This window comes from Ixodes scapularis, unplaced genomic scaffold (assembly GCF_016920785.2).
Source record: "Ixodes scapularis isolate PalLabHiFi unplaced genomic scaffold, ASM1692078v2 ptg001980l_1__unscaffolded, whole genome shotgun sequence".
NCBI lineage: Eukaryota > Metazoa > Arthropoda > Arachnida > Ixodida > Ixodidae > Ixodes > Ixodes scapularis.
The window spans coordinates 16,133-33,808 of NW_024610220.1; the positions used below are offsets into that span (position 1 = coordinate 16,133).

At 43.2% G+C, this 17,676-nt stretch overlaps 1 protein-coding gene across 3 annotated transcripts in view; it reads left to right on the forward strand.

Moving 5' to 3' along the window:
* The first annotated feature begins 273 nt into the window (after positions 1-273).
* The window catches only part of LOC8053818 (mitochondrial import inner membrane translocase subunit Tim21), a 30,066-nt gene continuing 12,663 nt past the window's right edge, over positions 274-17,676 (forward strand). Inside the window, exons 1-3 of one of the 3 annotated variants that reach the window (XM_029979849.4) lie at positions 274-438; positions 9,201-9,441; positions 14,255-14,317. In XM_029979849.4, coding sequence (XP_029835709.2) covers positions 9,201-9,441; positions 14,255-14,317 — 304 coding nt within the window. In that variant the 5' untranslated portion in view covers positions 274-438. Of the gene's footprint in view, positions 439-6,606; positions 6,695-9,200; positions 9,442-14,254; positions 14,318-17,676 lie in introns of those variants that run through there. The other 2 variants (XM_042288348.1, XM_029979847.4) reach the window with 2 other exon arrangements.

The following is a 17,676-nucleotide window of genomic DNA, read 5'->3' on the forward strand; positions in this document are numbered from 1 at the left end:
TGTCATTGGATGGCCGCCAGTTTTGACTCAAAAATGCCACAAAAAGTTGCTCCATTTGTTATCCAGTGTTTGCAGTGCTATTGTTACAGTTTATTTTACGCACATAAACGATACAATTATATAACTACTGTTTGAGGTTTGACGTAAAACGTAAATAAATTGTTTATGAAATACTTCAAGAGCGTTTGCAAAATCGAGGACTTCGTGATATCACCAGCTTCAACGGCGTATCTTGTATCCTCGAAACGAAGTTCGCAACATTGAATTAGTCCTCTTGGTCCTTTTCCTGCGTCCTGCCTGCGGATCGCTGGGCCGCTGGGCTCCAAGAGTGTATTTACGCTCCTGTGTTCCGTTGTTGACGTCAAAGTCATCAAAATCTACGCACCGATTTTCGCTCTTCTAGATGCGGTCATTTCATTTCGACATCGGAGAAGCATTGTAAGTACACCAAAAAACAATCTGTTAGCTTAATTTTTTCCGAGAACAAAAATTAACGATGTGATGTGCGTCTCAGCGACGGACGTCTTGCTTGTGCTATAAAACGATTTACTTTAAATTGTCCAAAAAGCAATCGTACCACTGCAACGTCACTCTGCAATACCTGGAAATAGAAGTTAACAGAACTGTGCTCGAGGAACAATGTTACACCGGTTTTACGTGCACACGTACTGAGTTGGAAGCGGCAAATGACATGCGCTTCAGTTGAAAGCTCCGCCGAGAACACAGACGTCTCTCGAATTGTGCAGGTCGAAGGCAAGTAGTTCAAAATTACTACATGCTATTCTTCCAAAGTTGTCAAAGTTCCTTGCAGAAATACACGCAAGGCAGTTACGGTTAGTTGTGTAAAGGAAAAGGAACTCGAGATGGATATTTCTGGATGATTATAGCACGTTGCTTTCGCTAGCAGTTGCCCCGTCCCAAGTGCCACAGGCCGTTTCTTCCCGAGTAGGGAAAACCTCGTCGTCGAAATCCCCGTCTTACGTCCCCCAGTATCAAAATCCCTATGCCCTGCGCCCTGCACAGATAACAGTTTGATCGTCCGCATCCGAACCGCATACGACCCTCAATTCGCGGACGTCCGTGCCACCGTGACCAGAAGATGCGCCCCCCCCCCCCCTTTTTCCTCCTCCTCCTCCTCCTCTTCAAAATAAATAAATATATATATATATATATATATATATATATATATATTAGATATATATAATTTTTTTTTCTGCTTTGTAAAACTTATTTTAAGCAGACGCATATTTTCTAAACATAAAGATTAACAAAAGACAGAGTAATAAGATTTTGGCCTTTTATTTAGGCCAAACAATAAAAAGGAGGGATAAGAAAGACGGTCACTCACCACAGCAAAAGTACTTGTGTAGATGTAATAAGGCGCGAGCACATTACAGGGAAAATATCACAATATTCAATAATTGCAACACGTCCTATCGGTTTCAGTTTTAAATGCGAACCCTCAACTGCATGCTCGAAACTATATATTTAAAAACAACTAGTCAACTGTCGAGAAAAAAAAAAAAAAAGAATGTACACGCTCTCAATGTTTTACTTGCCGAGGTTGCTGTGTAGAAGAAACAGAATATCGTCAACATGGACAAATTTAGACTGGTTCGCCTCTCTTAAATTAATACCCGCCAATCGGAAGCCTCGCTCCGCTTGTGTAGTGCTTGGTGCTGCGATGGCATGAACGAACTGCGCTACAAGAGTGAGTTACGGAAACTCGTGCCAGCGCAAGTTCCACCAATCCGAAGGATTGAATTCACTCGTCAATCTAGCTTCTTCTACTTTTTTGTGGCTTGCACGTTTTGTATTTTCTTTGCCCTACAGTTACAAAGAGACCTACAGTTACAACAAAATCACAGGTTACTAGACATTGAAGGCACTTTTGTATCCCGAACATTGGTCACTTAAACGACACACAAAAATTGTACTTTATTCCTTCTCCCTTTGTCCCTACCTTCAAACTGAACAACGAATTCAACCTTCACAAAGAACTACTTGTAGTTTTCAAGACTGACCTTCCAAAAGCATAACCTCTTCTTCACTTTTACGTCTTGCGGCAAGCAATATTGAGAAGCAACCGCTGTTAAGTTCGGACAAGGGACTTCGTTAGATTGAAACGTGGGAGGTTGCTGTAAAACGCTCGTGCAATGTGGGGTAACAGTAGGTGCGCCTTGTTTGAATCGTTCACCACAAACATGAATCTGGTTAAAAGCTGAGATTTTTAAACTTAAATATATCAACAAATGAAACCTTGATTCCGCTTGTTTTCTTCTCCTGGTGCCCTTCCATCACGACATATAAATTCGTATGTTCCCATTTGATGGGATAGATAAAAAAAAAAAAACTTTGCTTGATCTAACCAAATATGGTAATTTGAAAAATACAAATGTAACGTATATGTAACGAAACGTTCCATTTTTTAAACTGTAACGGGAACGAGTTCCTTTATCACAGATGGAACTTGTAACGAGAACGGGTTCCAAAATTCACAAGGAACGAGGAACGAGCTTTCGTTCCTTTTTTTGAGGAACGTGTACAACACTGCTGTGACGACGCTAGCTGTCGGCGCGCTCGTTTCTGTTTAATTTTTTTTGTGTGTTTTTCGCAGGAAGTGTAGATTTTTTATGTGCCTTTATTTAGGTAAGGCCTGTAGCTACAGGCGAAACTTCAAGCAACAGTTTAAGCATGGTTGACAGGGCAGGCAACGCATGAATCACAGCTGGTATATGAAAATAAAGTATGGCCACAATTGCAGGAGCATCACTATAGATTTACATCTCGCTCAATAAATGCTGCTGATGGTCTGAATGAAGTGGCAGGTTATATATACTATTTTGTTTGTATCTTTGTTTTTAAACAAGATCGCCGAAGCAGAAAAGCTGCATGCTGCTCGAGCAACATGCTAAATACAGTCTCAGCCATGGGGAGAGAATCACAAGTAAGACAGCCCAAGCTGGGCCATGGGGAGAGAATCACAAGTAAGACAGCCCAAGTGCAGGGGCAAAGTAAGAAAAAAAGGAACACTTATTATATACATTGCTCGCATTTGACCTCTGCTGGATTCGGATAATATTTCAATGGACTACACGGGTGGTATGTATGGAGTTGTTTATATCAACCCTCAACTAATGTATAACAAACATAAGCGAAAGTGTCTAGTTCGTTATTAGTCCCTTGGGCTCTAAAATAGATATTTTACTTAAATCGAATTGTCCTGATGCTCAAATACCAGAAGCTTTTTTCACCTTCACAGATTCCACATTTTCTGCTACTAGTGCTGCATCTACCACTGGACAAACTTTTGAATGCTTGCTTTTACTCCCGTTTTCCTCTGTTGTCAGTGAGCCCAGCTGTAGGGAGTTTGGAAGCCGAGGAAGCTTTTGATGACCTACAGAAGTGTCTCTTTTTATTGTAAATGACGATTCAGACTAAACGGTGTATTTTCCGCATACCCAAAACTGGAATAAAGAATGTCAGGAAAAGAGTATAAACATTCCAAATTACGGCACTATTGCTGTGCATATTTTGGGTAGTTCAATACATATCATACAGGCAACGGGGTGCGATTCGGCCGTTTTTGCTGCTACCATACAAAAAATTTCCAGTAATTGGGCATCTTCTAAGAAATATGCCTGCACACGTATATAAACTATATAACTAATTCATAAAGAAACTACATTTATATAAAACAACCCTGTTCCACGAGCACTTCAAAGATAATCAGACACGGGGTCTTTAAAACATCTGCGAACCAGCGCATGCAGAGTGGCAGCGCAAAGTCGGGGTCGCAAGCTGATTTGCCGACCACCCAAAGGCCCATGATATAAATGTCACTCCAAATGCCTTGAAAGCGGGATGAAATATCGTCCTAAATCATGAACATGCAAGGAACAGAATTCCAGCGTCTGAAACACTTGCGCCTTCGCTTCACCGCCCCCTCGCAAGATTGCCTGTGTCGTGTGGACGGACGGGAAGGTTCATCGGCGGAATTGCCTCCGCCGATTGCTTTCGGGATTTGCAAGCCAATTTTAAAAGTAAAAGGGACAAGCGAACTTATAAAATGAACGGAAGCACATCAATATCGGCCTAACTCAACGTCTTGTACACCGGGTAAATGAAGTCCAACTCCTCAAAGAGCTTGCGGCACACAACGCCAAACCAGGAAACCGGCGCTGGGAAGCGAGCCGATGCGAGATCGCGGAGCGGAGTCCTCCCCCTGACGTCACGGTACACCTCACCCAATCAAGGCGCGGCGACCGCAGCGGCGCTTGTGTTCGCTCTCGGGGCTAATAGACCATATGCAAATGCACAGTGCCATCTAGCGGGGCGTTGAAGAACGTGCCCTCTGTCTCACCACTTCTTCCAAGATTTTATGTGCGCTCTGCTCCGGCCTGTCTACATGCTTGGCTGCCCAGCAGAAAAGCGAGCCGAGCCAGTTCTCTAGATCTCCACAAGCGGCGCTTATAACCAAACCAGAAACGGAAATAGAATCGCCTCAGAGCTCGCTGTCAAGTGTGAGCCTGCGGCATGAAGCTTGCATTTAAATTTTTCTCTTCATCAGAATAAAGACAGATAAGTCGATTTCTGTTCATTCATAATTTTTATTCGCTGCAACGGTCTTTGCACTGTTTCGCTGGATGGTACCTCAGAATGCAAGATTTAGTGTGAATCTATATTTGTCCTCTGTGGATACCGTCTGGGCCGGCGGGACAAGCATAGAAATATTTTTGTCATCATGCATGAACAGCTTTCTGAACTTCACTTGCATACATGGACATTTGTTCCACACCTTTCACACTTTGAAAAGGTGAACCTTCAAAATTCAATGAACTTCTTCCTTGCCAAAGATCTGTGTGTTGCGGCGAGAGGCGGGGAGCACATTTCGCACTGCTCTTAAGTTCCGTAGACCGACGATAATGGTGATGGACAGTTTGTGGCCATTTCTTTGTATTGTTTGGTTTGGTTGCAAGCGCCATCAAGCACCCCACAGTAACAGTCTCTACTGGCAATTGTAACGGCCAGACGAGTGCAGCCAGCGCTGAAAAAAATGTCGGAGGCCATGGTCTCACCAGTTGGCTTTGGTGCTGGCAAAAGCCAGGGTGCGAAAGCGTAGTTCTGAAGAATCCTTCACTCGCACAAGCACTCGCGCAGATAAAGCGCTTCCGATAAACCCTGTGCCTGTGCCCGTGCCTTTGCCGGCACTGAAAGCCAAATTTCGAGCTGAAGTGTACATACATCTGCCATGTTGTTTGCTGCGAGAAACCAGCGACCGGCAGGGCGACGAGCACCTACATGCGCAGGAAGAGCAGAAAATAATAATAATCCTTAGCTCGCCGGTGTGGGTGAGGATCGATGACGGTGAGCAGTAGGCTTCATTTGTTACTGCAGCACTGCGAAATTGGCAGAGAGGAGAGGAATCTTGGCACAACAAAAATGGCATCGCACAGAGTGTTGCCAAACGTTCAAACAATTTCACATATGGCCTGACATCATTTGCAGCCACGCCAGTATTTTATGCGCCACGAGCTTTCGGTTCGCTGTGTTAGTTTCGTGCCATGAAAAGTTGTAGTTCAAAGAAACCAGTAAGTAGAAGTAACCGCCAATACCCAGCAATGGCAACGCTTCTAAGCTATGTATACTGCCGTCCCGTTTAGGGACCAGCAACACGGGTTGCTCGCGTTCTCACGCAGCAACCGAATCGCTACGTTTTGCCATCATCTTCTTCGAATTTTAATTTTCTTGCACTAGTTAGACACACAGTTTGGCGCTATAAACATGTTATATCTTTAAATTGCGTTGTGATTACTAACTCATCTTCCTGAAACGGTTTATTCCCGAAAAGGTTTAATTTCGAACTAGAACCAAGTCTTTAGTTGTCATCTCATCACAGCCACAGGGGTGTCACGTGAAAATATTGCTTCCCCGATTGGCTGCTGCCGCTTCAAACATCTCCGAGTTGTCCGAGTTGCTCGTTCGTTTCGAGGCCAGACGCGATCCTAGCAATTTGTGCCGCACTAGGGAAAGCTAGGGAACAACTTGCCAGCTACACCTAAATTGCTGGGAAAGTTGCCCCGTCTGAAGTGGGCATAATCAAGGCATACTATTTCCTGGTGATTTTGAGTCAATTGAGTTAGATGCTTTCTAGCATTGGAAAGTTTTCTAATGTTTATTTACACGTAACTTTACACTGTTCGCAAAGTAATCTACACTACTTAGATTCCACAGAAGCGCAGTGTCAATTTCAAAAACTCTCAAGGTCCAAATCGCAGTTGGTACTCTGCTCCTGACCTTGGCCCGCTTGATCAACACCACGATTGTGTAAATACTGGGATGAGCTTTCCTGAGAACATTTTTAATGGTTATGATTCAAGTATGAATCACAACCATGAATGAAAAAAGAACAAATGACTTTTACAATTGCAAATTTTTCTCATTTGAAATGTAGTCACCGGTACCAGGCCCCCCCAAGTTGTTTGTTTGTACTTGGTTGTTCTGGCAATACATTTTTAACAACTTCTTCTCCTTGACATTTACCAGCTAAATGACTTCTTTTGGCAGGCAGAAGTCGTGTGTCAGACACCGTGATCCCAAAATCCAAACAATGAATAGAGAGAGATGCAAGTGTTGGCCTGACTGCAGATGGTCGTGCTATAGTGAGGCTTGAGGGTAAAAGCCTCGAAAATCGGTAAGGGAGTTGGCGTATGTGGTTTTTGAGAGCTAGGGGAATTTTGGAGTTGGGGAGGGTTTTGAGATGGAGTTGTTCTGTGCACCACCTCTCTGTAACTCTCTGGATGCACCTCCAGATACATATGGGGACAGGTACTAGTGCAATTTTTCACCAGTCATTGTGCGCCCAGCATACAGAAACCTATCGAACCTTTGTCCGACCAAAACTTGAGTAAAGAGCGCACTGCAAGCGTCACTGCTATGAAGTCACAATTAGGCCTCTGTTCATCAGCTATGTGCCGAAAATGTTCACGTCTGCCTCTTTCCTAAAATTCATCACCATCATCCTGACATTAGGATAATGCTCTTGCGTCCCCCACTTCAATTTTCTCGTACATTAACAAACTCCAACTCTGTACAGTGCATCTCTAGATCTACAAACACACTTAACTCCTTCCTTCCACTTTCAATTTCCAAATGGAATATACTACCTGGAGAGCATAAGCTCAACCGTATGCCCGGATGCATTCCACTCTTGTTTAATTTTATATTTAGAAGAGTGCTAATTGTTTGGTTATTTGTGTATTGTGTGTGTCTCTTTGCTGATTTTAATACATTTGTTTTTCTTCTCGTTTTCGTTTTGCTGATAGTAGTTTTTTTTTTTTTTTATTATGTAAAAGTGCTTTATTTCTCCCCCCCCCCCCCCCCCCCCCCCCCTTCCCCCCAAGGACCTTCAAGATAAAGTGACCAGACGTCCCGATTTAGGCAGCTCTTTTCCGGCCGTGGCCCCACTGTCGTGCTGTCCCACCAATGTGCTTACGGGACGGTGTTTTGTCCCGCTGCGGCTCCCCGGAACCGTGAATAGATAAAAACACGGTTAAACGAAAGGATCGCACCAGTGAGAGGGTGCTTTCTCTGATCAGTGAACAAGATATGCTTAACAGAGAAGATGCTGATGTTGAAGGTTCATTTGCACACATGGACAAAAAATACAAAAATAAATACAGTGATACTAAGGAAATATTCCAACCAAATGTATTAGATGTGCATGCCAAACAGTGTGCAAATTGCAAGGAAAAGAAATGTGCATGGTGCATATGAAATAATAAAAAGGTTTCATTTGTTACTGGAATTTAAAGTTCTCAAGTCTGACAATACAATAACCTCCACCCCCACCGATACGCACACTGCTTTGGGGCCCGAGGAATATGGTCACTTTAAGGGTATGTTAGATCAATAAAAAATAAAACCTGACTAAGCGGAACCTTCAAGGAGCATTTCTTTTAATGATTTTATTGGTTTATAACAGATTTGCAACTTTTGAGAACATCACATCAGAAGCTTGCAGTTCTAAAGACTGCCAGTACAACCCAAGAAGCACCTCTCATTGATCACCTTCCAAGTTCAGGGTGACAGTGCCATAAAAGGCTCAGCTTTGCCGAATATGTTATTCCAAATAAATTATCCTACACACAGTGCAAGCCTGCAACACCGACGTAGAGCCTTTGAAACTGCGTGCCATCATTTTGAAACTTGATTTCAGAAATTCCAGTATTTAAAAATGCCAGCATTTAGCCATTTAGAGTTAAGAAAATGACCGTTTGTGCCTTCTCACCGTTTCATAAAGGGACACTGACAGAATATTTATGCTTGCCACGGTTTTTATTTGTGCATGGCATATGAGAGGCCAACTACCCAGAACACAATTTTCAACTCAAAATTAGTTTTTTTTGCCTCCCGAAAATCGACGTTCAAGAACTGGCCGGTTTGAGTCGTGCTGTCTCTTCTCTGTGGTCACGTGCCGCTTTCTATGGTTTAGACACAGCCACCAAATATAATCAACGTCGTGGGCCATTGAAGGCACAAGCTCAAAATTAAAATTAAAAATGAAATACGATACAAATTTTTTGTGGCTTCTAAAAAGCAGCAAATATGTTGATTGAAGAAAAAAAAGTTGCACAGCCACGTGACTTCTGCCAACTCTCTCTCCTCTATATTTCTTCCTCCCCTGTCCAGTTTCGGTTTCAATTTCGAGCAGTTGCTTTTTTTGTCTTTTTTATTAAAAATATATGTGACACTGTAATGACTAGCCTGGCAATATATTTGACAGCATAATGATTCGCCTGGCAGAAAATAAAACAAAAATCTTGGAGGGTGTCGGTGTCCCTTTAAATCCTTCACAAACAATAGTGCTTGTCCAGAGTGCTCCTTTTCACTGTCTTTTCCATTTGTTTGCATCATTTATTTTCTGTTTTGTTCATCCTCACCTTTCCTTTCCTCTGTCTTAAACTTTCCATTGTGAACATGTACATCAAACCCCGCCCTTTTCACTTCAAGGCACTGAAGTTGAAACTCGTCTCTTGCCCATGTCTAGAGACCGTTTATTCCATCTACTTTTGGCTGGGGACCGGGGCCTCGTTCTCTAAGCGGATTAGAGTCAAATGTCATCTGACTCCTTATGTTGTTCCCTACAGCAACTGGCTCAGGGAAGCTGAACACCGCCTTTATGGTCTCTTCTTTCGCAGATGACTCTGACATCCAGGGTTCAGGTCCTGGTGACTGGATGCAAGGCTCAGGGCCTGCGCAGCCTGCCTTCGTGTGGCCGGCGCCCGAGCTGTGGCCCACTCAGGGCCGAGGGCCTGCACGGGGCCAACAGACCGACTGTCCTGTTGCTGCGGCCTGCGTCCACCACCACGAACAAGGCCAACAGCGCTGTTGTTGATGCCAAGGACTCTGAGGGAGGTCATCTAACCATCGGACAGAAAGGTCAGTTTGTGCGGCAGGGTAGTCGGTGCACCGTTCCCCTTGTTCCCAATGTTGCATCAGCACAGCTTGGGGGGAAGCGTTTGTATTTGATGGTGGCAAAGACAATGCAGTGGGTTAAACTTCCGGGTTTTCACACATTTCGGATAGCAGTGATGGAAGTACTGCGCCATTTGCGCCAAAGTGCACCGTGAGTGAAAGTCTGCTACATCTTGCGCCAAGGTGCCATTTTGGCTAAGAATTGCACCGCACCTGTGCCAAAAGGGGAAAACAAAAAAAATTAAATATTGTTTTTTTGGTTGACCCTAATATTTAAAGAAGTAGGAAGAAAGAAAAACGGTAGAAATATGTGTTTCACAGCGTCTACTCACTGTATACGTTGCTTCATCTTAGGTCAGAGCAGAATCGAAGGCTCGAACACATACAACACGAACACACATAGTAAAAGCACAAGTGCACAAGTCACAGGATATTCGCTGCATTTGATTGGTTTAATCGATGAAAGAACAATTACAGGAAGATGGTCGAATGTCTCTATGTCGCGCTTTAACATTCTTTGGTTGATCCCATTGGCTCGTAGCATCGGCTGCGCTTTAAATTAAGGTGAAACGAAGTTTTAAAATTGCTCGTCCACCGCGCCGGCCGGTTGATGTGCTGGCGGCTTGATTGCCGCCATCCTCTAAACTTTCAGATGATTTCGGCGATGTCAGGAGCCAGAAGTCGCAAGAAAACATTGCAAAATAGTAGTATAGCAGCTACTGTGATAAGACAAAACCAGGCTCCTGGTGATATAACTTGATTATGTCTGCCGTATGCTCCCTGGCGCTCTCACCAGCCCATGCGCGTCGAGCTTCACTGCCTTGCACAGGAGTGCTAGGAGTAGCGGCTGACATGGGTGAGCGTCTGGTTTAGCACAATATATATGTAAATTATGCTTAGTACTATTGCAGGTCCACATTCTTTGGTCTCGATTATATGATCTCATTTTCAAATGCTGCGTCGAAAAAGAAAAGAAAAAAAAAGGAGGCGGTGTTTTATTTGAATAAATTTAAGTGGCAAGAGTAGGTTTTTATAATATTTTTGGGCGGTTGTTTTTTCCGGTTTATAATATTCAAGTCTTGAGTTGGGTAACAATAAAATTTGGTAGTTGCAGTTTACTGATAGACGTGTTAGCGATTATGTCGGTTTTTGGTGGCATTTTATAGAAATTATGTATACAGGCTAAATAAATTACTGAGTGTAAAAGTGGGAGGGGAGGGAGGCTTTACCCAAACTGAAGTGTAATTCATTTCTCGTCAATTTGTCTAGTACCCATTGTAAATGAAACATACTCTGACCACAGCCTTATTTCTAAAAAGAAAGCTCTGTGTACCTTTTGCACTCTATTTGTTCTTATTACTAGGGGTAACGAACAATATGCTCCAATATCAAAGAGAAACCCTCAGTCATCATCAAATATGAACTCATTTAGCGATGCAATAAATTTTGTTTTTTCAAGTGATATGGTATCAGATGTTGGCATCTGCTCCAACAGCGACAGTGGCTGCTCCAAACAAATATTTTGCCTGCTACAGAACCTGCTCCAAAACGTCAAATGCCGCTTCCTTCACTGAGATACCTATCGAGGAAGATGTGGCGATGAATTGGCTGGGTCGCACAAAGTGTACGTTGAGGTAAACTGGGATGACCCAGGCCCTCCATTTCTGGATGGACTAGGTGAACTTTTTGAGTGGCGGAAGAACAGCGAGATAGTAGCCTGGGGCAGCCGGGCTTTCTGCTTTATTGACACTTACTGAACCTTTGAGAACAAAGAACGAACTGAATGGCAGCAGTGCTTCCTGCTTTATTGACACTTACTGAAACTTTGGGAGCAAAGAACGAAGTGAACGGCAGCAGTGCTTCGGTTATTTAGTCGTACAAGGTGAAAATGGCAAGGGAAGTCCTTCACTTGTCCCGTCTCCAGCACGAGCTTCCTACCTTCAATGACACTTTGGCGTCTCGTGAACCTCGAGCGGCACATGCAGTATGGGAACGGCAGGGCACATGCCCTGCCGTTCCCATACTGTCAGCAACTCAAGGAGTCCAAGTGATAACACACGGTCACGCTCGTGCGCGGGAGACTGCAGGTACAGTTGCAAAGTAAAACATTTCCTTTCATTGTGTTTTATAAAATTAATGGGTTCTGTTAGTGGATATTCAATTAAACAAAAGGGTAGCAGGGCCGGTACAGGGGACGGAGGTTCGTTAAACGAGGATTGTACATCTTGGAAGGGTCACATGACTCAAATGTTTATGTACCTCCGTTCCGACTCACCTGCCCAGCCTCGTATGACTCCAAGCACGCGCGCCTTCTGCAACAGAAATAGTGGTTGCAGTAACTGCCTACCCCAAATAAATGCTTGCTTTTTTTTCCCCCTTTGTGTATGCATTAGTTATTCTTGTTTGTGCAAGGCAGTGCATGCTGATGCGCTGCACATAAAAAGACACTGCTGCATACAGATATGATCCCAGCAATGTCGCACGTTTGTTTAAAGGGGGGAGCTCCGGCATCAATTTGAACATTTTCAACTAAACATATTTTCTGAAGGAGCACACGAGACTGAGCCTAGTGTAGCAAATAAATTTTCCCAAAATATTTTAAATAATTTTTAACATAGAAATGCGATAGAACCGAAACCAAAATTAACCTGCAACTTTACTGATCCGCCATCTTGTTGTGACGTCAGATGTATAAATATCTGCACATGGACAGTCTGAGCCTGTTTTGCACAGCGTCAGAAACAGTCAGAAGGCCATCGCGATCGTCCGTGGGAAATAGCGAGCGACGATTCATCAAGCTTGTCTGAGTCAAGCAATGACCAGCAAATGTTTTAAGATTTTCAGCGCGAGATTTCAGACGATTTGCCGGTCACATTCGGTATGCTTGAATCGCCTCCGAGGGTATTATTTGTGGTGGCTGCATTCGTAATCCGCCTACATGTGGACCCAGGTGCCGCTTCAGAAGCAGAATGGTATGGAAGATTTTGTGTGCTTCTTGCACAGGAGTTGCAGTGATGTCAGAATGCCAAGCTCTTATTGGCTGATTGAAAACAAAATACTGGCTAGACCTCAAGGCATTAAGGTTTACCCACTATCCTTTCAATCAAAGCCAATTGGAGCTCGGCATCATTCTGACGTCACCGCAACTCTTGCACAAGAAGCAGATGACTTGCTCTCCGCATAGAGCCAGCGTTCGCGTTAGCCTGCTCAAACCCACTTCCATCGCAGAGACTTCCGGTCGAAATCCGATAAGGTGTCTCTCTGCAGCATTTCTTCTTGGTATTATTGCACCCCACAACACATCACCAATTCCCCCCACCCTCCATCGCATGCCGCAAATAGCCTAAACCAGACGCAATCCGCAAAACCATAAACGCTCACCGCACAACAGCATGAAGGAGGGAGCGTTGTCTGCTCTCAGATACAACATTTGACGTCACGAGCGCCCCTGCTCATTGTTGCTAGTAGAGCGGCAGCCAGTGATTTGGAGGTGTATGCATAAACTTCAAATAAACTTCAAAATTAATTTTCTCAAAAGATAATTAATATTTTAATTTCTTAGATATTTCGTAGGCATACTCGGGGGTAGATATTTAGTCCAGGGTAAAATTTTTATAAAACTCATTGACCATAAATATTTCTCTGGAGCTCCCCTTTAATGAGCTTTGGGGGTCAGTATGTGCCATAGTTAAAGGGACACCAACACCCTCCCAAAAATTTTGTTTCTATTTTTTTGCCAGTGATTTCTATGGTGTCAAAAGACTACCCAATCAATATTTTGCTGTAGCGTAACATAAATTTTTAATGAAGTAAAAAAAACAAAAAACAACTGCACGAAACTAAAATTGAAACTGTATTGGGGAGAAAGAAGAAATATAGAGGAGGAGAAAGTTACCAAAAATCACGTAACTGTGCAACCTTTTTTTTTTTTAATTATTGTATTTGCAGTTTTTCAGGAGCAACAAAAAGGATATCATATTTATCGTCTATTTTTAGTATTGAGTATGTGCGTTCAAGGACCCACGACTTTGATTATCTTTCGTGGATGTGTCGAAACCATAGAAAACGGCATGTGACCACGGAGAATAGAGGGACCGCGAATCAAACCGGCTAGTTCTCGATCGGCAATTTTCGGGCGGAAAGAAAACAAATTTTGAGTCTCAAATGTGTTCTGGGTAGTTGGGCTCTCAAATGTCATGTACAGGGTGTCCACGAAAAAAACTTCCAGGGGTTTTTTCACCGGAAAAATAAACTATGCATGGTCGAACGCTCATTTTCCGCCCAAACGTGGCACTAGAGGTCCGATCCAGATGCCAAAGTTTCAGCACGAACCAATATTTTATTCAAAAGTTATGAGTGATTTTTAGAAAATTTCAATGGCAAAATGGTGATTGACAGAGCTCTCTAATACATGGAGCTCCTTGCCGCCAGAAACCGAAGACGGGCAAAAATGGGCCCCATTTTCCCATTGAAATTTTCAGCAAGTTATTTATAACTTTTGAATACAATATCGGTTCATGCTGAAACTTTGGCGTCTGGTTCGGGACCTCTATCGCTACCTTTGGGCGGAGAATGAGCGTTCGTTCATGCATAGTTTATTTTTGCGGTGAAAAAAAAATTGTACATTTTTTGGGGGGGACACCCTGTACAAATAAAAACCTTGGCGAGCATAAATGCCCCGTCAGTGTCCCTTGAAGTGTGATTAAAACAGATTAATTCATTTAATACTTTGGCCTCACAAAAAAGTAAAAAAAAACTTTTTTTTTTTTTCTTTCAGTTAAGCAAACAACAAAGGATGCCAGCTACCTTGGAGTAATACTTGCGGGACTCGGAGTTACAGGTAAGATTTTGTTCCCCATATTCAGAATCCTGTGGCAGTCAGCTGTCAAAAATCTCTCTGATACCCTGAAAGCCGACCATTTGCCATAAAGGAGTTAATAACAGCTGTGACAATACATATTCAGGGCATGCATCACTAACTAAGGGAGTAGTTGTTGGCAGTATACTGGCTTCAACATGCACAGGTCTACAAAAGGAATGTACCGTAAAATGTTGCGGGAGCACCCACTTCGTTCAAGCGCCCACCATTAATTAACACCTGATTTGACCGAAGAAGCACCCATATCTATATTAAACCCAGTTTTCAGTGAAAGTCAGGTGGGTGCTCCCCCGGTTATCTACGATAAGTGCATCGCTCTTGGTACAATCCGCAAGAACGGTTACTCTTCATGTATCTGCAATACAGAAAGAGTATTTAGACCGTCTTTTGAACCGGAATTACTTGAAGGGAAACTGAAATACAGTTGAACCTCGATTTAGCGAAGTCACCGGGACCCCCTAATTATTTCGTCAAATCGGGAACTTCGTAAAGTCGAGAAAGACATTCTTCGGGATAGGCTGCGCGGGGAATCCGAATTCGTTCGTTAAATCGGGAAACTCGTAACATCGGGTTTCGTTAAATTGAGGTTCAACTGTAGTTCTATATGTAAAGAGCAACTCTGCTTTATTTTTGTTTTTGAGAAAAACAATGCAGTCCTCATCAGTATCACCTAGGAAGACTACACATAAAATATTACGGCTTAGTTCTGTCTAAATGTTTCTTAAACAGTCCGGCAAACTTTGCAACTCGCCAAGTTGTCGAAATTGGCTGACTCGAGCGGGCAAATTGAGGCGTAACCAACAGCGCAGTCAAGGCTACGGCGTGGGCATAGCCAATATAGAGCTAAACATCATCACCATTGCAACTTTTTCCTTGTTTTTACTTCTCTGGGCAAGCGTAACGGGTGACATCGGCAACATTTCCTCTCGACGCGCCTGCGCAGTGCGCTTCTTGGGAGCTTCCCCACCATGGTCCCGCCATTACCGCCGTCTTTTGCGTCACTACCGCCATCGTCCTCTCACCATTTGTGATTATTTTGTCTTGAGTTTCGTCCACACTACGGTTACCACATGCGCAGACTTATGCCGCAGTTGTTCAGACGTCGTCGAATGTCGTACACACCAAAACGTGGTGAAGATTGCAATGCAGACGACACTTGCACCTGGCACACACCCACCCCAGTCCCGCCCGTTGTTGCGTAGAGGATGACGTGACACCTTGTACCACGTGATAGCCATGTTCTCGGCGGCCCGAGGCCAATGTTGCCGGACGGAGCCGAAGTTTCGATTTCGATTTCTGCTTGTGTTTAAAATTAGATGTAAAAATATATATCCACCTTTTGCAACGCAAATGATGTAGTGTCTTTTACTAGGGCTTTTTAATGCGAAATCACTCATTATCCCAAAATCTTTGGAAATGAGCAAAGTTGCCCTTTAAGACAAGAAAAAAAAAAAGAAAGCTGGAATTGTCTTTATTTGCCTTCCAAGCTTCTTGAGTTTCGAAATTCTTTTTCGCTTTGATGCGGCATCATTACCAGACATCTCGACATCTCCGCCAGCCTTCCCCGAGCACTGGACAGTGTTAGCCTTTTTGCTCGTTTTGTTGACTCTCCTGTTTGTTAAAGTAGTTAGTTCATCTTTCTGTATTGAAGGTAAACATCTTCGACAGACGTCTGTCTGGTTGGGACTGCGACACGTGATTAGAAAAAGACTGGATGGCAAGGCGGAAGCGCGATTAGAAGATATTTGTACCACCAAAGAAGACGAGGCTGCTCCCTCGCACGAGATCGGTCGCCCCTGAAGAAGAAACCAAACTGGTTTTGAAACGTTGGGTCCGAGTTTAATTTTTTGTTGGAGTCAAATATTTTTCCATCTTCCTGTATGTTTTTGCCGTAGTTTTTTTTATTTGTTCACGATAGTTCTAAGGCATAACCCGACTTTCATGGTGTTGGCTTCACAATGCCAACCTTGTGTGCATCGAGGTGCACGATCCTCAAAGTACTCAAAAATCTTGAGTGCCTATCAAAGCTCTACACACGCACTCTTTTTCAGAAATGCCATAGAACACTGTCCAACACCACTGCACGCCTGATGTCCCATCTGGTGCACCATGTGTACGAGTACTTGCAGTATGCACTCGAGTGTACATAACCTCGGCAGGCTTGCAACTGCACAGGCTTGCCCATGAGTGGCATGCACTGGGCAGCCGAAAGCTCAGGAGTTGTGGTTTCGGCCCATTCAGCCAGTGGCGAGATGTGGTGGCGTCCGGTGGTTTGTCTATGTTTTGTCTTATGTCTTATGTGATATGTTTTGGGCAAAGGGTTGCTAGAATTTGCTTCTTACTTATTTTTGTAAGAACCTCTTCAGCTTCCCTTTAGAGCCTACATCTTAAATGCAAATTCACAAACATGTGTCCACAATTGCTCAAACGCAATCTTTAGGGTGGCTAAGCAAAGTGTGCATAACTTCGACTCGAGCAAGCACCCATCACAAAATGTTGTTTTGGGTAGGTACTTGTTTGGTATTTTAGTGTATGAAGCAACACGCGACATGACTGCAGTTGAGTCTCTGCCTCCATCTTGCAAGTTTCCAGTTTATTGTTGGCAATTTGTTGAATCTCAAAGTATCTGGGATGGCATGATTTCACAGGAAGGACTTACTTTTACAAAATGGTAGCTGCTTTTGCAGGAAAGGTTCTGTTATAGATCGGTGCTCCAATTGTCTCCTCTATTCTCACTTTAAGGGAGGACACTACCTGGGCATGTCTACTTTTGAACCGCACACTCAATCGGCGTCAAATCTACAGGTGGTGTTTGTAGCCTTATAGAAGGAGGACATGCAAAGTTTCAGCCCTGTGAACCAATTTTATAAAGTTGTAAAAGCTTGGTCTGCTGGGCAAGTTGATAGTGGACATTCATATTAAAAATAGCGCAAAAGAGACGGGACAAAAAGACGAAGAAGCACACAAACGAAGTAAAGCATAGCTTTACCTGGAGTCTGCTCAATGAATCTATTGTTGAGAAATGGTGTTGATCACCATATATTTCTCTGGTGGATTGCACCCTGGAATACTTGTTGCCGGTTACTATGAAAAGAAATTTCAGAAAATATGCATTTTTCAAATAAAAAAAAAATTATGAATTTTTTTTTTTTTTTTTTGCATTTGCCAAGTTTTACAAGTTACAATTTTTTATAATAAAAGAACATGAAAATGCAAAATCTAAGTTCATAATAGTAACCGGCTCGATAAAATTTCGGCATATAATCTGTAAGTATTAAGTCTCTCGGTAGTTTCATACTGAAACAATAGTTTTATTAAGT